Source organism: Aethalodelphis obliquidens, unplaced genomic scaffold, assembly GCF_003676395.1.
Source record: "Aethalodelphis obliquidens isolate GAN/ISIS:26980383/991018 unplaced genomic scaffold, ASM367639v1 scaffold19, whole genome shotgun sequence".
NCBI classification, from domain to species: domain Eukaryota; kingdom Metazoa; phylum Chordata; class Mammalia; order Artiodactyla; family Delphinidae; genus Aethalodelphis; species Aethalodelphis obliquidens.
Genome location: NW_020837963.1, coordinates 1667454 through 1691603, shown reverse-complemented (window position 1 = coordinate 1691603; position 24150 = coordinate 1667454). Strand labels below are relative to the sequence as shown.

General features: G+C 39.7%; 1 protein-coding gene across 2 annotated transcripts in view; it reads right to left on the bottom strand.

The window, feature by feature from the left end:
• SETBP1 (SET binding protein 1) overlaps positions 1-24150 on the bottom strand; it is a 375892-nt gene that overhangs the window by 6108 nt on the left and 345634 nt on the right. The window contains exons 5-6 of one of the 2 annotated variants that reach the window (XM_027118404.1): positions 22355-22525; positions 19515-19564 (exon numbers count right to left, since the gene is read on the bottom strand). In XM_027118404.1, the coding sequence (XP_026974205.1) occupies positions 19515-19564; positions 22355-22525 (221 nt within the window). The remainder of the gene's footprint in view (positions 1-19514; positions 19565-22354; positions 22526-24150) is intronic. The other variant, XM_027118403.1, reaches the window with a different exon arrangement.

Here is a 24150-nt window from a genome sequence, read left to right as displayed (position 1 = left end):
TCTGGAAACCCTAAGGGAAATACCAGCCAGGTGTTTCTGAATCATTTACACCCGTGCTACCGGGCTGTTGTTTGCAAGGAGCTCTTTTCATGTCCTGGTGGCCAGATGCGTCTCTATTTTATGAGCCAAACTTCTAGTCGCAGGAAGTCCTGTACTGCCGCCACTAAATAGCCTTCAGAACTGCTTCATTTTGAAGTTCAGACACCATAAAGTGTGAATGGCTTCAAGACGCAGCAGACCTTTCCTCCTTCAGATCGTTCTTTCTCCTTGTATTGTTCACTAGAGGCAAACGTGTACATACATGTGTATACACACATAAACACAGGCACTCACACACGTCCTGATAACCCATCGTCACACTGGCTCCTCCCTCTGGCTACTTATAAGCTTAAGAAGTGTGTCCTTAGTGTTTGCTGCTGTGATTTACACTAAATGCTCATCCCCAAAGAAGCCCATGTAGTTGTCGTCAACCCTATGAAACGTTGCAGGCCTAAAAACAAATGTGTTTCATTTTAGCATCGTGGTTTGTTGTGTCACCCCATATTTTTTCAACTACTAGTGGACCAGAAGAATAAATATCTTAAGGGAGATGAGGAAAAAATGCTGAAAACAAAGACACTGCTGTCACTTACTCTTGGGCACTCCTGCTTGGTTCTTTCCCTGCTTTTCCCCATTTCTCTCTCATGTTGTGCCCGACACAGATCTCCCAGAAGGTTTTATTTGAAGTTATTTATGTCACAAGTTTCATGGAGTGGGAAGCTCTGAGTTCCACAGGACAGGCCAAAATGGTACTGCTTTTGGCCAAAGGTCATTGTGAGACTTACTGTGCAATGAATAACTACTGAGCAATCTTTAAAATAAGTTATAAAGATCAAAATAGAACAAAGCCAGAGTGAGCTTCTGGCTACAAAAATAAAATTTTTGTACTTAGTGTTGTAAAAGGAAAAGCTTGCTTGATTTTAAGTTTTCAGATGCAGAGACCGACTTTTGTTGGTCTTTATGTCCCTCACAGGGCATAGCATGGTGCCTTGTACATGGAAGGGATTTAAAAACTGTTTCTCCACTGATGAATCACACTGATTGTTGCTGCCTTATAATCATATTCTTCTCTAAAGGAGTTTTAGTTTGGATTTTTAAATTGACCATTGCAAATATAGTGACACTAAGAGCAGGTCTCCATGTCAGAGCTAAGCCATTTACCTTGTCCACAGAGTTCATGAAGAAATGAAAACTAGTCAGAAATACCCCACAAAACATTTGGCATTATTCCAAATAAAAGTTCCATTTGCAGTTTACCTTCTTTTTAGTTTATATCATCCAAAGAGAAGAAAATGCTATGTGACACATGATACAGCATGCAGGTACAAAGTAAATCATTTTGGGCAATTAGTTGGCAATTCTTGACTGAGTAAAGCTTGACTGGAAAACTCCGTGAGCTGAGCTGGAGATCATTTGGGGCAAATACAACCAATGGATATTTCTTCTCAGTACTTTTATTTTTTAGCATGAAATGTCAAACAAACAAAAAGGAACCTAGTAGATAATTCCATATTCAATAATTTGTTAGATGCTGCATAATTTTTTATTAGGCCCTTGCATTGAAAAGTGATTATGAAATAAAAATTTATTCTGATTACTGTAAACCTACCAAACAATAATAAAAATATCATAACTGACTCTTTTGTACCCACCATTCACATTTAATAAACATTAACTTTTTGCCATACATGCTTTATTTTTTTGTTTAAGAAAACATTTTAGAGTCAGCTAAGTCAGTGCTCCATCATCAATTCCATTTCCTTTCCTTTCCCTGCTTGAATTTGTACTTTTACTGCATATATGTGAACCCATATTGGTAAAAATTAAAAGTCTGAAACTACCTAATATGTATAATTCTGTAAGGAAGTAGGAACACTTGCAGAGTGTTGGCAGGAGAGCAAATTGACACAATCATTTTGGAAAGCGATTGGGCAATAACTACTAGAGTTGAAGATGGGTGTGCCCAGTGCCCCAGAGATCCCAAGGCCAGGTCACCTGTTTTGCTCATATGTAACAGGAGGCCAAGGACATCCCTTGAAGCTCAGTGTATGTTACAGAAGACTTAAAACAATATAAATATTAATTTAAAAGATAATGAAGTACTGCGATACATTCAAACAATGGAATATTGTATACACGTCTGTTAAAAGGAATAAAATACATATAAATATATCAACATGGTCAAATCTAAAAAAAAAACTTGAATAAAGCAAATAACAAAAGTATTTGTAAGCATATTATTTATGTAAATTTAGAAATACACAGATCCCTTGAATTTTTATTTCATTCCAGACGTGAAGGTTTAAAGTGACCCCAGTGCAGATTAACTGTGAGTCAAAGACTGGGTGGATGAGATTTCAACACTTCTTCCCTCCAAAGCTACCTTATGGGACTTTATCAAGTCTCTAGAGTAGCGCTGTCCTATAGAAATTCTGCAGTGGGGGAACTGGTCTATATCTATGCTGTCCCATACAGTAGCCACTAGCCACATGTGGCTACTGGGCACCTGACATATGGCAAGTGATTGAGAAATTGACTCTACATTTAGTTTAATTTAAAGTTAAATAGCTACATGTGGTTAGTGGCTACCATACTGGGCAGCTCAGCTCTAGACCTAAGTACCGCGGAATACAGAGGACACACCAAGATCCATTCAGTAAAGCACAGTCTGTGGGAAGCTCAGGGCAAACAACCTGGTGCCTTCAACAAATAAGTTGCGAGGTTGGGGGGGAGGGTGGAACTGTAAATTAAAAGAGAGAGGAGATAAAAAGATCATACTTGGATACCAATTTAAACAATCTGTCAAAAGAGATATTTTATAAATTCATGGAAATTTGAATAATGTCTGGGTGTTTCTTGATATTATATAATTATTGCTAACTTTCTTAGGTGTGATAATTGCATTGTGATCATTTTTCAAAGTACCTGTCTTTTAGAAATACATACAAAATTATTAATAGATGAAATCATATATCATCTGGGACTGGCTTCAAAATAATAAGGGAGGGAGGAGGGGAGTAGAAGTATTCCTAAAACAAGATTGAAATGAGTTGATTATGTTGAAACTGAATGATGAGCACACAGAGGTTTATCATGCTATTCTGCTACTTTGCTATATACTTGCTAGTTCCATAATACATGGTTAAAAAAATATAAATGATTAGTGTCAGTAAAACATTTTTCTCAGGATGTTAGGACTGGCGGGGGGTGGGGGGTGCTCTGGTTTTCATATTCTTGGGCTTTATTTCACCTAAATAACTTTAGAAGAATAAATGTCCTCAGTAAAGGGCATGCATAATCTCCCTAGAAAACTCCTGCCGGTAGCTACCCTCCTGACTGAATGGGAGGAAAGAATGAATGAGCACTGTGCATTTTATGTTGTGACCAACTGCATAAACATATGTCATAGTCCTATCTCCACTGAGGGCCTCAAGTGTTAAGACTTAATATCCCTCTTTCTTTTTCACATTACACTTTTTGAGGGGTTTCACATCTACTGAACATCTGAATTTTATTTTGTCCTGTATGTATTATCCAAATTTTCAGTGTAGGTTCATTACTTCGTGTGTGAACAGCACCAGAGTGCAGGTCAGTAGGAAGGGCTCTGGGCAGGGACAGCTGGAAACCAAGCTGAACTAGAATGAACCTCTTAGCCCCTCTGGGTCTCTCTTCATCTATTACACTGAACAGTTAGACTAGATGCTTCTGTATTTAAAGATTGCTATAATTCTTACCTATACTCATTATCTATTGCCTTACCAAAAGTGAGGTGGCTTTCTACGACATTTATTTCATCTAATAATTTTGAAATCCTAGTGTGGTGGAGAGGAGGGCTTTGGACTTGGCAGGGTTTGATATTCACAAATCTTTCTCCTTACTGCTTATGATTTCACTGTTCCTCTAAATGTTAACAGATTTTTCTCTCTTCAAATTGTTTCATTATTAGACAGTAATTTCTGGGCTCTTGCACCAAGATTGATTCCATATTTGCTCTCCTTCCTATAATTGTCCTATATCTTGCCTGTTCTTTGTTAGCCTTAAAGAATAATTATGAGTGGCCAAGGCAAAATATGAATTCATTTCTTCGTAACTCTGCAATGCAAATCATCTTGTAGACTTTTTCTGTACCTAAAATTGCCATGCAAATGATTGAGTTGGTTTTGATCCAGATCTAGATTTTCTCTTTGCTCCCATTATCAGATGATTGGCTCATCAGTGTTTGTTGATTTTGCTACTTCTTTTATGATAATCAAACACTGGACTTATCACTGCTTTTGCACACTTTTATACAGATGTCGTGTAAGCACTGTGAGCAAGGTAAGGGCTAATGAGGCTTAGCTGTATAGAAGTTCCTAAGAAATAGTTGCTAATGATTTGGAGACTTTGCCCATGTGTAAGACACATTCTAGTTTTATAAAGTTTTGGATGGGTCAGAGAGGGAGGCAAATTTATCTCTAGACTAATTAGAATTTTTCTTGCTGTTTGAATTGGGAAGGTAGAGAAATATTGGGGACTGCAGAACTGCCCGGAGTGGAGTTGCCCTCCAGACGGACAGGGCTGGAGAACCATCAGCCTCAGTCAAGGCACAGAGCTGCAGTGTGAATTGCTTTGTATGCTGATACTTAGAAGATTCTTCAAAGGCAAAGGCCATGTCTTCCCTCTGTACTCCCAGTTATTCACACAGCAGTACAAGATTTGGTATGTAGTACATGGGCAGCAAACACAAGTTCAAGAGAATTCAATTGTTTAATGTTCTCCCATGAAAATGTGCATTTTTTTGGATACTTTTGTACTTAACTCAATAATGATCTCGTTTTCCAAATGCTGCTTTTTATTTTCTAATGGGATATATGAAGCAACTTGCCTTGGCAAGCAATCTTTTTTCCTTCTTCCTTAGAATTTAAATTAACCTTTGTGTCCTGGTCTTAAAAGCTCGTTTGAAAAAGATGGCAAGTTGCCTTGGCTGGTGAGGCTTCTGGTGGTCAGAGCACATCAGAAGAGTCACTGCCAGTCATCAGCACACATGCTATATACCACTGCTTTCCAATTTGAAAGCCATAATTTAGAATTAAGTGTTAGCAGATGTGGGGCATTTGTCACGATAGAATGGTACTTCCATTCTGTTCTTAAAGTCACCTTAGTACAGTTTGGGGTTTCTCTGAAAATGTGACTAGCTTGTTTAATGCACAGTAACTGCTTGACTTTTTTTTTTTTTTTTGCGGTACGCGTGCCTCTCACTGTTGTGGCCTCTCCCGTTGCGGAGCACAGGCTCTGGACGCGCAGGCTCAGCGGCCATGGCTCACGGGCCCAGCCGCTCCGCGGCATGTGGGATCTTCCCGGACCGGGGCACGAACCCGTGTCCCCTGCATCGGCAGGCGGACTCTCAACCACTGCGCCACCAGGGAAGCCCACTGCTTGACTATTAAATGACAGCTTCCTCTTAGGGGTTTACTGTGAAAGAACATTCCATCTCAGCTGCAATGGATTAGGAGACCCTGGTCTTTGTTTTGCTCCTATTTCACGTTTCTCCATGGGAAAAGTGAAGGTAGGAGGTGAGGAGCGGTTCGACTGATGGAGAGGTGAAGCGGTGGGTGTGCACCTGCATGTTTATGTGTGGGAGCTCCTCTCTGCCTCTCCAGATCTGATCCTGTTCTAAATTGGCAGCCTCTCAAGTGGGGTGCATGTTCCCAAGGAGGAAACTGGGCTGCAATAAAGACATATTATTATATAATAATATTTTTGTATAAGTATATAAAATATATAAAAATATATTTTATAATATACATATTTTATGTAAATATATGTACATATATGTAAAATATAAATTTGATGTATTTAACTTTATTATATATACATTTTTATATAATATATAATTATATACATTATTTTAATTTATATTATTTATATCTTATCTGAAAAATAAGAACTAAGTTAAGCATTCTAATGCTTACTATATGGAGCGATGGTGGGTGATGCCCTTATTTGGGCTGCATGATGTGTCACCTGTCACAGTTGGGCATGAGGTTCCTGGGAAAAGAAGAGACCACATGCATTCAAGAGGCTGATGGCATCCCATCAGTTTATTCCCTTCAGGTGTTGTCAGGTCCTGAACATGGTTTAGAAAATTAAGATCTTTAAACAATAAAAAAAACTTTAACAAAAAATAAAAATACTTTGTAATGAGGTCAGGAATATCCATGAAATATGTTATATACCACAGAGAGTTTTATTGGTTACCTTGCAGCAAACTGTATAAAAGAGTTGCTATTTTCAAAGACAAATTTGGCAATTTTCTTCTACTTTGAGAGAAGTGTTCTAAATGTTTTCACCTTCTCAGTGCTGTCAATGGGCTGTCTGTAATGTTACCTAGCAGTTGTCAAAAAACAAAAAAACCCCTTAATGTCCCTTTAGGGCAAAATGGGCAAAAAGTAACTGCTTTTAGAAGCAAACTCATACTATGGAGACAGCATTTTTTAAAATTGATTGGAAATGTTTCCATTTTTGACAATTTTGTTGCTGAAAATGATATTATAACCTATAACATCCTTAAATATGCAAATTAAAAAATCTTGTAAACAGAGTTAACTTCCAAATGAAGGGTTTCAGAGATTTGAACTCATTAAAAAAATTCAATGTCTTTTGAAATGCAAGACCATCTGACTGTTAATAAAGGAAGTTGGTTAGTTGAATTTCAGCAAAAAAACCCTTTACTTAATTGATGGATGGGATTGAAAAAAATAGTATTATGATTTAAGCAAAATGATACGCTTTCTCCTTTTGGATCTACGTTTATGTGAAATATCCTTTTAACCTACAACATCTACTAACAAGTATTGAAACAAACTGAATTTGAAATGAGACCTTCAAATTGCTTAATCACAAGTGTTAGAAAAACCCCAAGATTTTCAAAAAGAAGTATTCAAACTCAATCACTTGGTCCTCTCTGAAACTTATTCAAAATATTAATATTAGTAAAAATTTGTTTCATTAATAATACAGTTAAATGAAATTTAAATTTATTTTAAGAATATTATTTATTTCAGATTTATCTCACCTTTTAAAGTTTACATTTTAAAAGATGAGTACACATATTCTAAATATGTATTTACATGGGGTAACTTCAAAATTATGTTACCAATATCATTCATGATCAAAAATTTGAACTGCTTAAAAGTTTTCCTTTGTTTTTCTAGACTCTCGAAGACTTCATTCATGCAGTATTTAATCCTAGAGGAATTTAACTTTCTATGAGGGCAAGGCCTAAGAAGCCATTAAAGCTTCCTGAAGACAGCATGTGTTCTTTGTACCCCTCATAACAAAGAGCACAGCTCCTTTCTCATAGTAGGTGCTTGATTAATATTTCCTGCTAGATCATTTCAGATTGTAAATCCTAGAAGCCAAAGCCTAATATCATTAATCTTCCTCTTCCCTAGAGCACCTTTAATTGAATTGCATGTAATTCCAAGGCAGTCAAGAGTGTCCCATCCATGGGACTCTGGAATGGGATTTGATGCTGACCTCCTTTATTCGGTAAGGCAGTTGTGTGGTCCTGGTCCCTAGGTTTTCAGAATCCTTGAGTTTTCTGACCACAGGGTAATAATGCCAGTCATTTCGTGAGCCTGGAATTTGGACAAACCAGCTATGGCTTTGGACAGATAAAGGCAGTGGTAACTTGTCTCCAGAGACTAAGATTTGCAGAGACTAAGATGAATAAGAACACTGCCAGATTGTTCAGAGAACCTCTAAGGAAGGGAACCAGGGCTTTGGCCTGAGAAAGCTGGGTGAAGGGTGAGAGTTCAGAGATCAGAGAACTAGAAACAGGGGCAACTGTATCAGCCTCTAAGGTGCACTGTGCATATTATTAGTAGGAATTGCCCAGGATGAATCCACAGAAGAATTTTAACTCTGGGAGTTTTTCTGGGGGTGATACTTATTAGAGTCAGATTGGGTTGGCGAGGAGTGAATTGTGAGTGGTGGCACTCATAAACTGAGGAATACTAGGAACATTTAACCCCTCTCTGTTTCAATCAACTCTGGCTTTTGTATGTTGCATGTAGCTCAAGCCCCAGCAGACTGACTAGACAACGTGAGAGGCTGGATAGAAATGCAGTTAATGCCAAAAAGTTTGACGCTACATCTGTTGAGTCTCACAGCATGCCAGGTGGTCACACGGCGGGGGTGGTTGCACGCTCTCAAAGGGCTCTTTATATTTCTTCTTTCTTTCCTCTCAAATGTGGCATAGCAGTATCCTTAACCATAAATACCATCCCTTATATAATACTCCAACTATTGTAGATGCATGTTCATACTTGATTGTGAGAGATTTCCTTTCTTTTAAATTTGGAAAAAAAAATTAGAAGAACAAAGAATAATGTAACAAACATGCTCTCATGAAAATTTTCACATTTTTAATATTTAGGCTCAGATGAAATAAATCCTTATTGACCGTGCTAGAACTTCAAGAATTACATCAAATTGTTGGTATTCATGGTCTGTTTTCTAACTGGACTTAATAATTGCATTTGTTTACTTAAAACTCAGACTTTTGTTTACAATCTGTTTACAATTTGTTTTGTTAGAAAACATATTGACCAGGACGTTAGGAGAATGAAGTTCTCATCGTGACTTTTCACCCCTCAGTTCTCTGCCTTCAGACAAATCTCTTAATTTCTTGGCAGGACCCTCACTTCAGAATAAATATGATTCTGTAAAAATAGTTATACACCTCCAAGTCTTCTCTGTTCTAGGTAAAATATCCTCAATTCCTTCATCTGTGTCTCATATGAGATTACTTCTAGGCTATATTCCATTTTGATTACCTTCCTCTGGAGATTTAATCATCTGACAAATCCCACCTTAAATTTTGGTGCCCAGAATTGAACTGATTTTCCAAGTATGAAGTGATGAATGCATAAGGCACTACACTTCTATTAATGTTCTATTAATGTGAGCTACATTAAAAACAGACAACCAACAAAACAACCTGCATTTCTTTTTTTTTTGCAGCAATATCACACGGTTGGTTCATATTAAATGGAAGCTCAATTAACTCTCTTAAACACTTTCATAAGTTTGGCCACCAAACTTGGCCATTGCTATGTGGAATTGGTTTTTGAGCTTAAAAGCAAGCCTTCTATTTAAATTTACAAAATTTAATTTTATTGGTTTTAGTCCATTGTGAAAGTCTGGAATCTTATTTTTGTTTTCTCAGAGAGGGTCCATGTTTGTGAGGTTTCCAGGGAGTCTGAATACCGTCATGTCAACCTTCCCTTTAATCCCTCTGGGCATGATTCATGTGACTCAAGCGCCTTCTACTATTTTTCTCTTTATTGAAGTTTTTCAAGAAAAAATGTCAATTTATACAATAAAATATCCCTGAATTCTTCATAACACCAGCAAGCAATTTATACCCATTGCTTTAGACTTTCATATATTTTTGTGTCTGGTTAGTAGACAATGGATGTACCACAGAAACAATAATTTTGCATAGCCTACAGGTATATGCCCAACTCTATTATTTCTGCCAGAAAGGATATTGCATCTGACATTGCAGTGGGGAAAGAAAAGTCTTACATTTTTCTTTTATCCAGAGGCAATTCTCCTACCCTAGTGGGAAAAAAAGAGAAAAAGACAAAACAATGCTAGGTGTGGTTCCAGTGCTTTCCAATTTCAGCTGGAATTCAGTGAAATAAAGTCCTCTTCCTAAAAGCCATGAAGTACTCTCATTTCAACGTTAATCTTTCTGGTCCCCTGTACATTGCTTATATCTCTCTGATAGCACTTCACATAGTCTGTCCTGTTTTAAGATCATGGGATTAATCTGCATTTATCTCTTCTCTTAAGTTGTGTTTTCTTAAGGCACAAGGACCATATCTTAGCCATTTTTATGTATTCTTAGAACAAATATGGATTGAGCCCACTTTGTGCCAGGCGTTGTGCTAGGCACTCAGTTCCAACTTCCTCCTACTGGGGACCAGCACAAGCTCAGCTGACTTACTTGAAATGGAATCAATCCATATGACTCACCCTAAGCCAACACTTACCATCTATTTTGTAAAATCTGTGTGTAAAATAGAAAAGGATTTATTGAAGGGGATCCAAATCACTGTAAATTAAGCTAGATCTTCACATATTTTAGCGATTCCCTACTCTCCTCAGAGCACCACTAACTGTTTGGAGTATCCAAGCTATGACAAAAAGCACTGAAGTACTGTGAAATATAGACTGAAATCCAAACCACCCCATAGGAGAAGTGAAGCTTCAATGACAAAAACAAGTTTGGAACTTATTTAGCACCATTAAGAAAACCAGCTTGAACATTTAAGTCCACCGATTGATTAAAACAATGGGTCCCCTGGAAAAGGGAGACATGTACATATTATATATTAATTATGTAACACCAGAAATGAGAGAGACAGAGCCAGAGAGAGAGGAGGGGTGGGGGGTGGGGGGATGAATGGTCTTTTCATTGCTGAACATTTGGATCAGAATTATAATGGTTTATTGTGGGGGAGTGGTCACGTGCTCTCTTGGCAAATTATATATACATTCAAGTTGTGAGCACTATACCAGTAGGTTGGGGTTTTTGTTTTTGTTGCTATTGCTTTACCTTTTTTTTTTTTTCAAATATAAGCTTGGACAGACTTAACGCAGCAAATACTTCTCAATTTAAGATTTGACAATTTAACAGGAAAAAGCTCATTCATCATCTTTCCCTTTTAGAAACCATAAATTATTGGCTCATATACCATGTGGCTCGGATTCTAGGAAAAGTTAGTGTAAACAAACCCAAGTTACAATGAGTGGAGTAAGAGAGTGAGTCATAAACAAAACACAGACATATGCTCTCATATAAATAAGGGCCTGGATCATCAGCTTCCCAAAGTCTGCTTCCCATTAATTACACAACAAAATGAACTTTCCATATGTAAAGCCCAAATCACTTAACTCTGGCAACTTGTACGAGACAAAGACCAGGATTGGACCTAAAAGGCACTGACAAAAACCTGAATTTCAAAATAATGAAAGTTCTCTCAAAATATTTTCAGGTATTGGAGGGCAAGAAAATCCCTTGGAGGAGTGTTTCTGAGCACTGAAACTATTCCCAGCAACCCAGGAACACTGCTTGAAGCTGGTCTGATCCCCTGCTGAATTTAAAGGTAATATCAGGCTTACTCTCTTTTGTTCTGAGCTCTGTCATCTTTATGGGGCAAGTCCTGGGTCCAGGCCACACAGGGTGTTCACAGACATTGCTGGAATCACTGAACAGTTGAAATTCCCTCCATCAGTACTTTCTCTCTGTCCTTAGAAATTGTCCATTGGTACACAGACTCACGTTTCCTTATTGTTGTATGAAGGCTATCTGGTCTCTCTTAGTTTAAAGAGGTTTCAAGGAAACAGAACAATTCCTAGGGAAGAGGATTCTTCAACAGGTGAGAAACTTTGAGAGAGATGGTAAGCAGCTAAGTTCTCTCCTTTTGTCTCTTTCGAAAGTAGACCTCATAAAGCAAACTAATAGAGTTACTTACAAAGGACATTAAAATAACAGATGTCACATTTTAGGAGCTTGGGTGGGGGAGTGGGAGAAAAAGAATTTTTATTCTTTGCTGGGGGTGGGGTGGGGTGTACGTATTCTTGGGTCATTCATTTACTCAATGACTGTTTTTGTAGCATGTACTCTTTGTGTCGTACCATAGACCATACAAGGTAAGTGGACAGCATCATCTCTGCTCTCATATGAAACTATGGGAAAGGGGGAGAATCTAATATTTTTGGAGAATCTATGGTGCAGTCTGCAGTACTTCACATATTTCCTCATTTAACTGTGATCACAACCATGTGAAGACATTACTATCTCTGTTGTACAGAGATGAAAACTGAGACCTCAGAGGTTATATAATATAATTATATAATTGCCCCAAAGAATTGCCCCCCAAAATTATATAATTGCCCCAAAGGACACATCTTAGAAGTCATGGACTCAAAGATTCAAGCAAGGGTTGCCCTATTTCAAAGTGAGTTTTATATCATATTTCCTTAAGAAGGCAAAAAAAGACAAGGAGCTGGACAAGAAATGAGAAAACCTGGGTTTCCTGTTAATTTTCTACTAATGACTGCATCAGAACACCAAATTCTCTCAGTTTTACAATTTCAAAGGCCTTTTCTAACCGCCAAATTTCATAGTTGAATAACACAAGGTATTACTACAGATCACCTGCCCTACTTCTGCTAGACTAGGCCTTCTTGCATATTGTTTTGATCCTGCTGCTTTCTCCAGGTCAAATGCCTTTAAGGGTTCCCTATAGGGAGCCAGACAGCCAATATAATGAGTGAGGTTGGCCAGGATTAGGAAGAAAGGTGGGGGGAATAGGGGAGGACATGGGAAACTAAAGAGAATATGGCCCATCTAATGGGGCAAATGTTATTCTGTATCAATCATTGTTGCCAGGTAGGAATCTAAGCCCAAAGTTATCAGATAATATGAGTTTCAAAAAGCCAGAACTCTTGATTATTATGTAAATCTCCTGATGTTTACAATCTGCAGATTAATTTAAAAAAATGTATAAACCTGTGTAGGCCAATCAAAATACAACTGCAGACAGCTATTGGCCCATGGCTTTATTTTGATATCACTGTCCTTCAGAAGGGTCACCATGACTCATTCTAGAATTTCAGGGACTCTAGGTTCTGACCCTAAACCTCTCTTCCAGCCTCATCTGCCATTATTTCCACATACACTCCTGTCTTAGAGATATCTGTGCTTTTAATTTGTTCCATCCTTAGAAGGCCATCTCAACTCTTCTCTTCCCAGATCATCTCAGTGTCCTAGTGTAATTAAATTACACCTAGGCCAGTATAATCTCCAGCTTTCCATTGAGAAGCTCATTCTGAAAATCCCATAGAACTTCTGAGTGAAGGGACACATTTATGTGTACAAGTTCCTCCTTCTTTGAATAAACACATACCCATGCACAGGTCATCTCAGTGTCCTCTGAACTCCCTTAGTGCCCTTCAGTTGGAAACTAATGATTTCTTGGTTGCTAAATGATAGCTCTGTTAGTATCTGAGATTATTATTCAATCTATTAAGTTAAAAATATTACTTGGCCATCTCACGTCTTAGAGTCAGGCCTTCCCAAATAGTGTGAAAGTTCTCCTAGGGCAAGCACTAATCTTTACTTGTATGTATCATTGTGGCAGGTACTTAAAAAAATATCTGACAACTTGTAACAAAGCCTTATAGAAGTTCCAGTAAGATGAGCTCAATATGAAGCCCTAACAGGTAAGGGGGTGGGGTTTGACTGTGCCCTGAGATAAGGGTATTTGGAGGAGGTAGTGAGGATAAAACTTCTAAATATAGTTAATGGGTATTATGATCTGAGTCATAACATGACTAAATTATGACTTAACATGATTAAATCCTGGAATGACATGACTTCATTTTTAACATGAGAGGGGGCATAAAATAGTGATCTATTGTTTTGAACATGGGATTGGTGCTGTTTCATTTCTTTCTCACTACTGCCTAAAAAGCAGAAATTATTTTTCTCATTTCACTGGTAAGGAAACTGAGACTCAGAAGTCTCATTTAGACTGTGACTCACCTAAGGAAATGAATTAAGTACTGCAGGCTATGCAGTAATACTGGTCCTTGAATTTCAAATGCAGTTTTCACTTTACGTCTGTGTGGTAGCCAGAAAGAGTCCAGGTTTCCTAATTCCTAGCAGGTAATATTTGTAATTCAGTTCACTTCTCTGAGCTCAATTTCCTCAGCTGCAACATGAAGGGGTTTGCAGAGATCCGTTCTAGTCTATTCTAATCCAGTCTTGTCTAGTCAATTCTCGTTTAAGCAGCAGGAGAAGGAGGCCCCCTGGGAGGTGCTCTGGGATTATTCCAGTGACCCTCAAACGTAGAGTGGAGAGGGCTGCGGGTGAGTTATACCTCTCTCTGTGTCTTTCTGTCTGTCTCTTTCTCTTTGTCACACCTGTCTATTCTCTCTAAATTCTTTCTCCAGTCTCTTAGACTGACTTACAGTCTGCCTGGACCACTAAAGATCATTCTTAATGACGGTCATTACACAGTTCTTCCACGTTGCCTGAGGCCATTTCCACAGCAATAAGCAGGAAAGACCTTGTCCCCCCTCTCCACAGCTGGGCTCAGTATGCCAACTTCACTGGAACCAAGAAGTTTTTCAAAAACTCTCCATTAATTACAGGAAACCCAAAGCACTGTCCCCTCTTCTCATTAACACAGTTGCTTTCAGTTGCCACTACATTATCTCACCACCATTAAACCAACAATCTAATTAGACTTCTGGAAATGGAAAAAGCCAATGAATAAGGCAGGCGTGCCACTTTCATCTCAAAACTGATCATAAAATATTGTGCCCTTTTGTTCTCGTCCACATAAAATCTTCCCTGGAAGAGTGTCCTTTCGTTCTCTCCTATTTATAAAGAGGAGTTTGAATATTTGATATAAAATGAGTATCTTAACAGAAATTGCTTCATGTTTGGGAGGTTTTCTTTCCTGCATTTCTGAGCGTGGAGTCTCATTACAATAATCGTACCTGACTCCCCCTGAGTGTGATGCCTCACAGCCAAACCTCCCACTGGGTTTCAATGGAGGTGTGAATGATACTATCACTGGGAAGAAGGTAAATGTATTATTATCATTACTCGATTTTTAAGAGGGTCTGACTGTGGCAAGAGGTGGTTGGGAGTATAATCTGTACAAAGCATGCAGAGAAGATAAATTGAGTTAAACTTCTCACAGACACGGCACTTTCCAACCTGTCATTAAACCTTCTGTCTTTCCTAAAATCTCAGCTCTGGAGAGAGAAAAATTAGTTAAGTCCAGTCCAGGCATGTTTGCCGAGTATCTACTATGCACCGAGCACTGCACGAGCTTCTTGACACCCAAATATGATTATATGTTGCTTAATAACAGTGTTCCTGGATTTTGTTTCTCTTGTTTTCATCCCACTGAACCCAAGGTTCTGTGAATTCATGGGATACACAGTACTCATTGAATGGGACACATCTTAAATAGGAAATGGTTGCTGCCCTCAGGAAATCAATACTCTGAACAGAATGCAAGACTAGCATATATAAAATAATTAAATTACACCTAGTCCAGTATAATCTCCAGCTTTCCATTGAGAAGCTCATCCTGAAAATCCCACAGAACTTCTGAGTGAAGGGAGACATTTATGTGTAAAAGTTCTTCCTTCTCTGAATAAACACATACCTATGCACTACACACACCATGCCATATAGGCTGACTCCTTAACTTGAAAATAATCTTCCCTGGAGGATATCCTGGTGGATTAGCCCGGAGCTAGTCTGCCGTTACTGAACAGAAGATTCTGGAGGCCCCAGGGGTCCCTTTCAGGTTGCTCCCTCTGCTGAACAGTCTCAGGATGGTTTGCTGTTTCTGGGGCTGCCATGGAAAATAAAGGCAAATCACTGCCTCTCAGCTCTAATAAATATCATGCTAGAGTATATGTTTTCATGCACCAGATGGTTTTGTGCAGGAAACAGTTGTTCAGTGCATTTTGATGAATACTTAATGATTAGCTGTTGTTTGCCCACCTCAGTGCTAGGTACTGGGGTTTCAAAGTCAAATAAGACCTGACAATAGGGGAGTGGACAGTGCAGCATGAGACACAGACACTACATTAAATGTAGGGACCAGTGATCAACCAGCTTGTAGGGAGAGGAGCACAGAGGATGTGGTGTCTAACTTGGCCGTGGGGTGATTCTCAAAGTGGGTGTAAGGAAAGGCTTCCTAGAGTTGAAGACACCTAAGCTGAGTTGTGAAGAGTAAGCATGAGTTAGCTGTCCAAATAGCTTGAGGAGTGGATGAAGGAGACAGGAACATCCCAGGGTGGAAAATAGGTAATAGCAATAACAATAACAACAACAATAGTAGCAGCAACAATAGCACGAATTTGCTGAACTCTTCCTATGTGTCAGTCACTCTTCTAAGATTTTTTTTTTTTTTTTTTTTTTTGCATTACGCGGGCCTCTCACTGTTGTGGCCTCTCCCGTTGTGGAGCACAGGCTCCGGACGCGCAGGCTCAGCGGCCATGGCTCACAGGCCCAGCCGCTCCGCGGCATGTGGGATCTTCCCGGACCGGGGCACGAACCCGTGTCCCCTGCATCGGCAGGCGGACTCTCAACCACTGCGCCACCAGGGAAGCCCTCTGCTAAGATTTTTCACAAGGATTACCTCATTTATTCCTCACCACAATCCTCTACACTGGGTGGCATGCTTTTCTCCATTTCACAGGTGTGAACACTGAGGACTGAACACCCAGCTGCTTTAGTGCAGTACTGAACTTCCAATGCAGGCAATTGGAAGCAAGAACACATGCGTTCAACTAGAGCACTGCACAGCCCACAAGTGGTGTCAAGAAAAAGGAGCCAAAACTTAGAAACAAGGCAAATGGAAGGGTGCATGTCCTTGTGGAGTCTTAGTGCCATCTTACAGGGGATTCACTATCCACTACTAATTAAGCCCCAGATTCTGTCAGGTAATATATTAACTTGTAGATTTTTGCCCAGAAAATATGCAAATGATTCCTTTCCAGTAGAAAAGATAAGCCCAGAGGTTATGGTTTTATTGTCCATTAGGACATTAACTGAACAATCTTGCTCGGCATTCTTTCTCCAATGCCTACATTCCTGTAATGCCCTTTTCTTCTAGTTCTAATTCTTTTTGGACCAGCTTTATCACCATGTTGGTTTCCTCATTAAAGAATTGAATGAATCCTTGACATGAGTTTTTAGTTTTTTGCAAATTCCACTCTGACAGTGGGGATTCCAAAGGAGTTTGGTGCTGGCTGACATTTCCAAGAAGATGGGCCCAGATTCTGGAGAATTTGGTGCTTCTTGGGGATGTTTACAGCCTTAGCCACGGAACAGCTCAGCTTTTCCAGAATGTCCAGTTTAAATCAGAAAAGAGCTTATTTTCTCCTTTTCGGGCAAAAAAATTGGAAGTTTTTCAGAAGGCCTTTGGTGTGATGGGGTCTTCAGGGAAGCATGGAAGTTTGCAACCCTGCTGGATCTCTTCATGGCCCAAAGCCACAGCGAGAGGGCTGATCAAGAACCTCATGTTCAGTAGAGCTCGCTAGGCAAACAGAGTGATTCTGTGCTGCTTCAACATGGGCCGGTAGATAGCACTTTTCAGAAAATTTGAATGATTTGTTTTTAAAATAAAGCTTTATTTTCTCTAGATCTTTTTGAACTTTTCCTACTGTATATTTTAAGTGATTAATCTGGACTTAGAGAAATTTATTTTACAACTCGATGACTTCTTTGGTTTGTATACTTATGGCTCTTGGATGTTTCAAATCCTATTAACTTGCACATTTATTTGCTCTATTTTGGTTCTTTTGGAAAGACAAGACTTTTGGCTGAATCGACCCATTATTTTGGTTAGGAACTTCAGATCATGATACCACACAGGACAAAAAATAAATAAATTACTTTACAATTCTGAAATTTCTGTTCACTGCTTTTTGCATTTGTACCTGGATATCATTTCATCTTTTTGGGTCCCTCTCCATAAATGGCGGTTGGTTAACAGAAAAGTCAGGCATCCTAGAATTTGGGAGTTAGAAGCAATTTTCGTGATCATTTTTTGCTCCAGCTACTAGAATGCTGGATTTCATTAGAATTAAGAATTCATTCTTAATTTGTACAGGTAATTTTTCAAGCTTAAAGTCTAGCATCTTGATTACAGGTAACAGCCAGTTCTGATGGGGCTGATAGTTTGGTTTAATAATGAAATGGTTTACCTAATATATCTTTGCTTTTAGAAGCAAAATGTCTGACTTGTGAAATTTAAACATTTTCACTTGCTCTGATAGTTTTAAACAGGGCAGATGACATAGTTTGAGAGAATAATATATTAGCCTTGGTACGAAACAGATACAAACTATAAGAGCTGTGCTCCCTCTGCTGCCCTTGTCATCTCTAACAGGGCTACACCTTGAGCAGGTGAGATTTGGTGATAGCAACCCTGATACATATCTTTTTTCCTACTTGGATTTAAGATGAGAGACTATCAGTGTGTGTGTGTGTGTGTGTGTGTGTGTGTGTGTGAGAGAGAGAGAGAGAGAGAGAAAACAAGAAAGAAATGCCTTCCTGTTTGCTTGCGTTTCCATTACTACTACTCTATAGACTTTTCAGTTGCAGAACCAAAGAAACTTTTTTTTTCTTGGTGTTTTATGAAGTTCCTACAAAATTTGTAATTTACTTAATAATATAGTCTCATCTTAAATATTAATACAAAGTGTGAGTGGGGGGCATGTTTCAGTAGTAAAATCATGCACTCTCTACATATCGTATAACCTCCCTGAGAAGTTAGTTCAACGTGTAGAAGATCAGAAAAATAAGGCTGACTTATTCAGGTACAGATTATCTGGTGTGGTTATTCAGTCATTATTGGGACAGTGCAATGGAAGTTATTTCAAATTATGCATCATTTTGAACAAACTTTATTGAAGCTTTCACTGCATTAGCCCTAATTACTCACAATAATGATGCAGTGCTCCCTTGAACCAGACCTCCTTTGTTGTGCCAGGGGACTGCAGCTGATCAATGGCTATTGAGCAGTTTGATCACGAAGGCTGAACTGCTTGAGCACCAGTGGCAGCCAGTGCCTTCCCTCCCTCCCAGTAGCTCACAGACTGACATGTTCTCAGTCTGGCCACCCTCTCCTTCAGCTCCTCTTCTGTGTCTTCCTCCAAATCAATAACTTCATAATCAGCATGACTCTCAGACTCGGAGAAGCTAAAAAATTGCCTTAAACAAACAAAAATATACATACACACACATGCACGAGCTAGAAAAAGACATATTTTTAAGCCTTTGACCCACATTCATTTCTTCCACATTATAATGTTTATAAAATAAGGTGGGAAAGGTTCCTTTTTTTTTCTTTTACCAAAGATTACCTGTTTGAAAAAATACCATTAGGATATAGACTGATCAATTATTTGGCAAGTATTTACTGACAGCTTACCACATGTCTGTCAAAGATTTTTCCATTTGCTTGTTAAGCAGTTCCAATATCAAGCATGTTTTTCTCAGATGTCTCCCATCTTGTTTGGTACAGAATAAACACACAGCTACTGCCTCGTAAGCATTCATTTCACTTAGTGATTATTTATTGAGCATCTACTATGTGTCAGGAACTGTACTAGATACCTTAGTTTCCATTATTTTAAAATAAAAGTAATTTCAAATTAATTGAATTATTTTAGTATTTAAAAAACTCAATAGGGAATTCCTTGGCAGTCCAGTGGTTAGGACTCCACACTTCCACTGTCGGGGGCACAGGTTCGATCCCTGTTCGGGGAACTAAGATCCCATATGTCGTGCGGCGTGGCCAAAAAAAAAAACTCAATAAATGATTTCTTAAATTAATTTTGCTTTATAAGCCACTTAATTTTACTCTTCTTTCCTTTACCTTCTCTGCACTTGTCTGAGTCTTCAAAACCACTCTGTAGAAACGACGACCTATTGAAAAATAAGTTGATTTCTTTATATGGCCAGAAGTAATTCTAAATTACCTTACTTATAATGAAAGATGGGACTCTAAAGAAAACAACAATTAAGTGAGTTGTCTCATCAGAAATATGTATGACTAATGTACACGCACCCAACTGAATGAAATCAAACCCAGAACCTATTTATTAGCTGCCTTCTGTATGCTTGACTTTGCTTAAAGCCTCACATTATGAGTTTCACTCACTGTTCTCTCAAAGAAGTAGGAGTCCATAATTAGGGAGAAAGAAATCTGCCTTTGCTACTGTTGGGCCTATGATAGAAATGAGATTCCACTGGAAATCAGGCAGTAAATCAAGAAATTTGGGTTCCAATCCAACTGCATGACCTCAGGCAAATCTCTGAATCTCAGAAGCATCAATTTCTTCACGTGTGAAACAGGGTATTGGGCATGAGCCCAGGCTGTTCGACCCTAACTCTCTTAGGTTTGTGGGAAGACGTTTGTCTGTGGGGAGTGGAATCTCAGGAAGGTCTGGCCTTCAGCACCTGGAGTAGATCTTTAGCCTGTTTTCCCACAAAAGTTCTGCTCTGCAGCCTAAGACCCGGAAATGGACCAAATCTGTGAAACTCTCATGAGGGTCTCATTTGAGCGTTGCCAAAAATAAACAGCCCATTCCTACATCCTGAAACAGGAGAGCTTTGGCTCAGCTCTGATTACCAGAGAGGCAGGTTTAAAAGTTTAATACCCACCTGTTTCTACGTCCATTTGGCATATTTGTAAATTATTGAATGCAAATAGAGAAGGCAAGCCCGTAGAAGCTTGGGATCCCAAGAATGTGTTCTCTCACACAGCATGGAAAGAGTTCAGGGAAGGAAAATAGGGGATCACCTGTCTTTTGCCTCTGGGAAATATCTGTGCTTGGCAAGCAAAGGCGGAAACATGCAGGCTAACTTTTAAATCCATAAAGGGAGGCTAAAGGAGGCCTCCAGAGCTTAACCGACAGGGTCGAGCAAGCAGTTATCTGGGTGGGTACGCAGACCTTGGCCCAAATCTTTCGCTCCAGACAAGTGATGAATTCCCAGAGTTCCAGCAGTGCCCACTTCTCAGACTCCCTCCACAGGCGCCCTCCCATAAAGGTGCTGCAAGTCTCAGAGGCAGCTTCTTCCCCTTTCCTCTGTGACTCTCCTTCTAGGACCTCTCCTTGTTCTCATTGCTGGCATCGTTTACCTGGCATTTCCATAAAAAACTTTTCATTTCACACCTAGCATGTGAAAGATGTTAATATCTTGATCGTATTTGAGAGATGATCCCGTTTCTTCAGAGCAAGATTTCCCAAGTGCCTGGGAAGAATACCACTTCCAAGAGATTTTAAGAGCTATTGCCAAAAAAATGAGTTTTGTGGTCAGGTAAGACCATGAAATTCTGTGTCTCACCCTCCTGGAACCTTACAATGCACATCGGTCAATTAAAAGCTCAGAAAAACCCTGCAGAAAGGAAGCAGATGCAGTGTAGCATTCCTCACACTCACCTAACTATGAAAACATCTATCCCAAAACACCTACCAATATTTTGTGAAACTCAGTTTGGGAAGTGTCATTCCAAATAGTTCTTTCTGTTATTTCAGTTGGGCTCATTTTCTAATTACCAATGGTCTCCATGAAGGAGGTAGGTATGTAGCTGAGTTCTCTGCTTAAAGCAAACTGCTGAATTAGAAGATAAGTTTAGGTGAATATCAATAACGAGTGTCTTCTTGGGCTTCTAATCATAATAGGCATTTGTAAATACTGCAATATGCTTAACATTTACCAGTGCATCAATTCAACACATTTTATGGAATGTGCCATCACTCTGTGTGCCATGAAGATAGCAAGAATCTAAATCATGGATTCTATCTCTGATGTACAAACAATTCTGTCATGAGAGAGAAGAAGTTAAATAGAAGCATTTCTCATGTAGTCTCCAAGTGGGTGGTAAATGCATGGCAGAGACACTGGATGCTACAGGCATTCAGAGGAGGTGTGACTCCCTGGGCCTTGAAGATCTGTGGGATGTGAATAGGAACTGAGTAAGGCTGTCCTAAAGAAAGGTGTTAAGCCAAGTACAAGGCCTTCCTTCCTGGCAGTAGGGATGAGCGCGGCAAACTGGGGTTGGTGCGCGGGACTGCTGGGAGGTGATGTGGGGAGTAGCGGAAGGCAGAGCATATGGGATGTCTGAGTAAGGCGCTTGTACTCTATAAACTGCCAGTGAGGAGTCTGGTGACTATTGAGGAATTCATGATATCATGAGCTAGAATGAATCAAGTCCTCAGGGAAACTCTGATTACCATCTCTCAACCATGGTGAGCACAGGAGGTAGTGAAATGCAGTGGTTGAGAGCATGGGTCTTGGATCTGAGTTGGAATTCTGAGTGTCCACAGGTTCCTGGGGCAAGTTTCCTTCCCATTAGCTTCCTCTTCTGGAATGGAGACACATGTATTTATTTCACAGTTATTTTATGAGTTACATGAGATATATAAGGTCCTATATGCAGAGACTAGAAGTTACTAAGCCTTGATAAAGAGTAATTAATACTGTTACTACTACTCACTGACCTTTGCCTCTAGGTTCTGAGATGATCTCCTTCCTTTCTTAGACCTTCTCCTACTTGAAAACTCCAATGCTGAAACAGCTCACATGCTCAGTGTCTGCAGGAGGTTGGCTGAAGAGAGAACTCTTACCTGTACTTAGCAGCAGCACATTCCTGGAGGGCCTTCTCCATGCCCACCTTCCCTGGGATGAACCCAAAGCATGTGAAGTGCTCACCTGCATCTGATGTTGCTGCAGATGCAGCAAGGAGAGATAACACTGGGGCTGGTGGGATTGCAACACTGTCCACTGCAGCTGGCTTCTTCCTGGTCATCATAGTGGACGCTGAGCCCTCGTTCTTACTATGTGCTGCTGTTTGGTCCACTTTTAAGTGGGGACTTGGAATCCCTAAAAAAAATAACCCCAAAGCCTGCAGTTACTTTAAAGAAATAGGAAGACAGACAACATAAAATCTGAAAGTGACCTGAAGAAATCATCAAATGATCTGACCTCCTTCTGGTGCAAGAATGATATTTTAGAATGTTTAAAGGAAACAAAACAAAACAAATTAGCAGCATGACTGGTTTTGGTTTTGTGGCTGAGGTTAGTGGTGACAACATTCCAGGTGGCCTGCCTGAAAGTGGGGGTCGGGGCACAGGCCTAATGAAGCAGTGTAAGCCATCATGCATGCTTTACCTTCCATGGATCAAGAAGCCTGTCTTTACAGAGGTTTTGGTGTGCAGAGCATGGAGGGGAGAAGTTGACCCCACCCTAGTGAGGCTTCTCGTCTCATCCAGCTAGGAAGACAAGACTGAATGAAAAGGAAAAACTGGGCAACAAGTATGGGCAGGCCTGTGTGTTACTCATTACAAGTGCCTGGGGAGTTCTCAGGAGGCAGGGATTCGTGTGGGAAGAAGTAAGGAAAGCCTTCCCAGAGTTCATGCTAGAGCAGCAAGGTCGAAGGAAAGGCATTCCCAGTGCTGAGAAGAGTGTCTGCTAAGTCATGGGTGAGGAATGAAGATGATTCAGACAAGAGGCCGGCATTCTGGAGGCAGGAGATGCCCTGTAGGGACTGGTGTGTCACAACAGTGACTGGGCCAAGTAAGAGCTGAACCTGGGGGCCTTTGAGTGTCTGGTCATAATAGTCACAATTTTTTGATGCTGAAAAGCCTGGGTAGACTCTTATGAGGTGCCTCTGAAAGGGCCTGGAAACTTACTACATAACACATTATAAGAACTGTTCTGGAGCCTTGTTTGCTGGGCTCAAATCCCGGCCCTCTTACTTTTCAACTGTGTGATCATGAGCAAGTTACTTAACCTCTCCAAGCTTCAAGCTTCCTTAACTGTGCAGATGGGATGGAACTGCATTACCTCATAGGGGTGGTTGGGGGGCATCCATGATCAATCAAAATAAAGGGCCTAGAACAGTGTCTGGCACATAGTTCATGCTATATAATTGTTTCCTATTATGATTATTCCTATTATACTGCTATCACTATTATAACCTGCTCCTCAGACCAAACGGAAACCAGCCAACAAAGGCTCAGTTTTCTTCCCTGACATGACCAAGGATTTCTGGACACCTTCTACATCACTAGCTGCAAAAAGTCACTCTCCAACTCATCCAAACATAAGTTCAGAAGCTGCAGGTGTCTGAATCCATGTCAAATGGTCATCTACTCAGAATTTCTTTATTTGTTGGCTACATGCCACTGATAGCAATAACATGAAACAGGCCGTATCACGGTAGTTCCTGACCTTTTTTCCCATCTTAACCAACTTGAGTGACACTGGTCCCTCCTATAGTAACAGCTCACCTCCAGTGAGATCTGCTCACTTTGGCCTAACGGCAGCCCTGTGAAGCATGTAGTGTGGAGGTTACTCTCTTCTTACTTTTATAGATGAGGACAACATATTTCTGAGATGTTAAGAGATAACTGACTAAACTCATACAGCTCTTAATGTCAGAGCTCGAAGTTTCCAAGCAGCCAGACGCTAAACTCAGGGATCATCTTGGTCTACCTTACCATCTT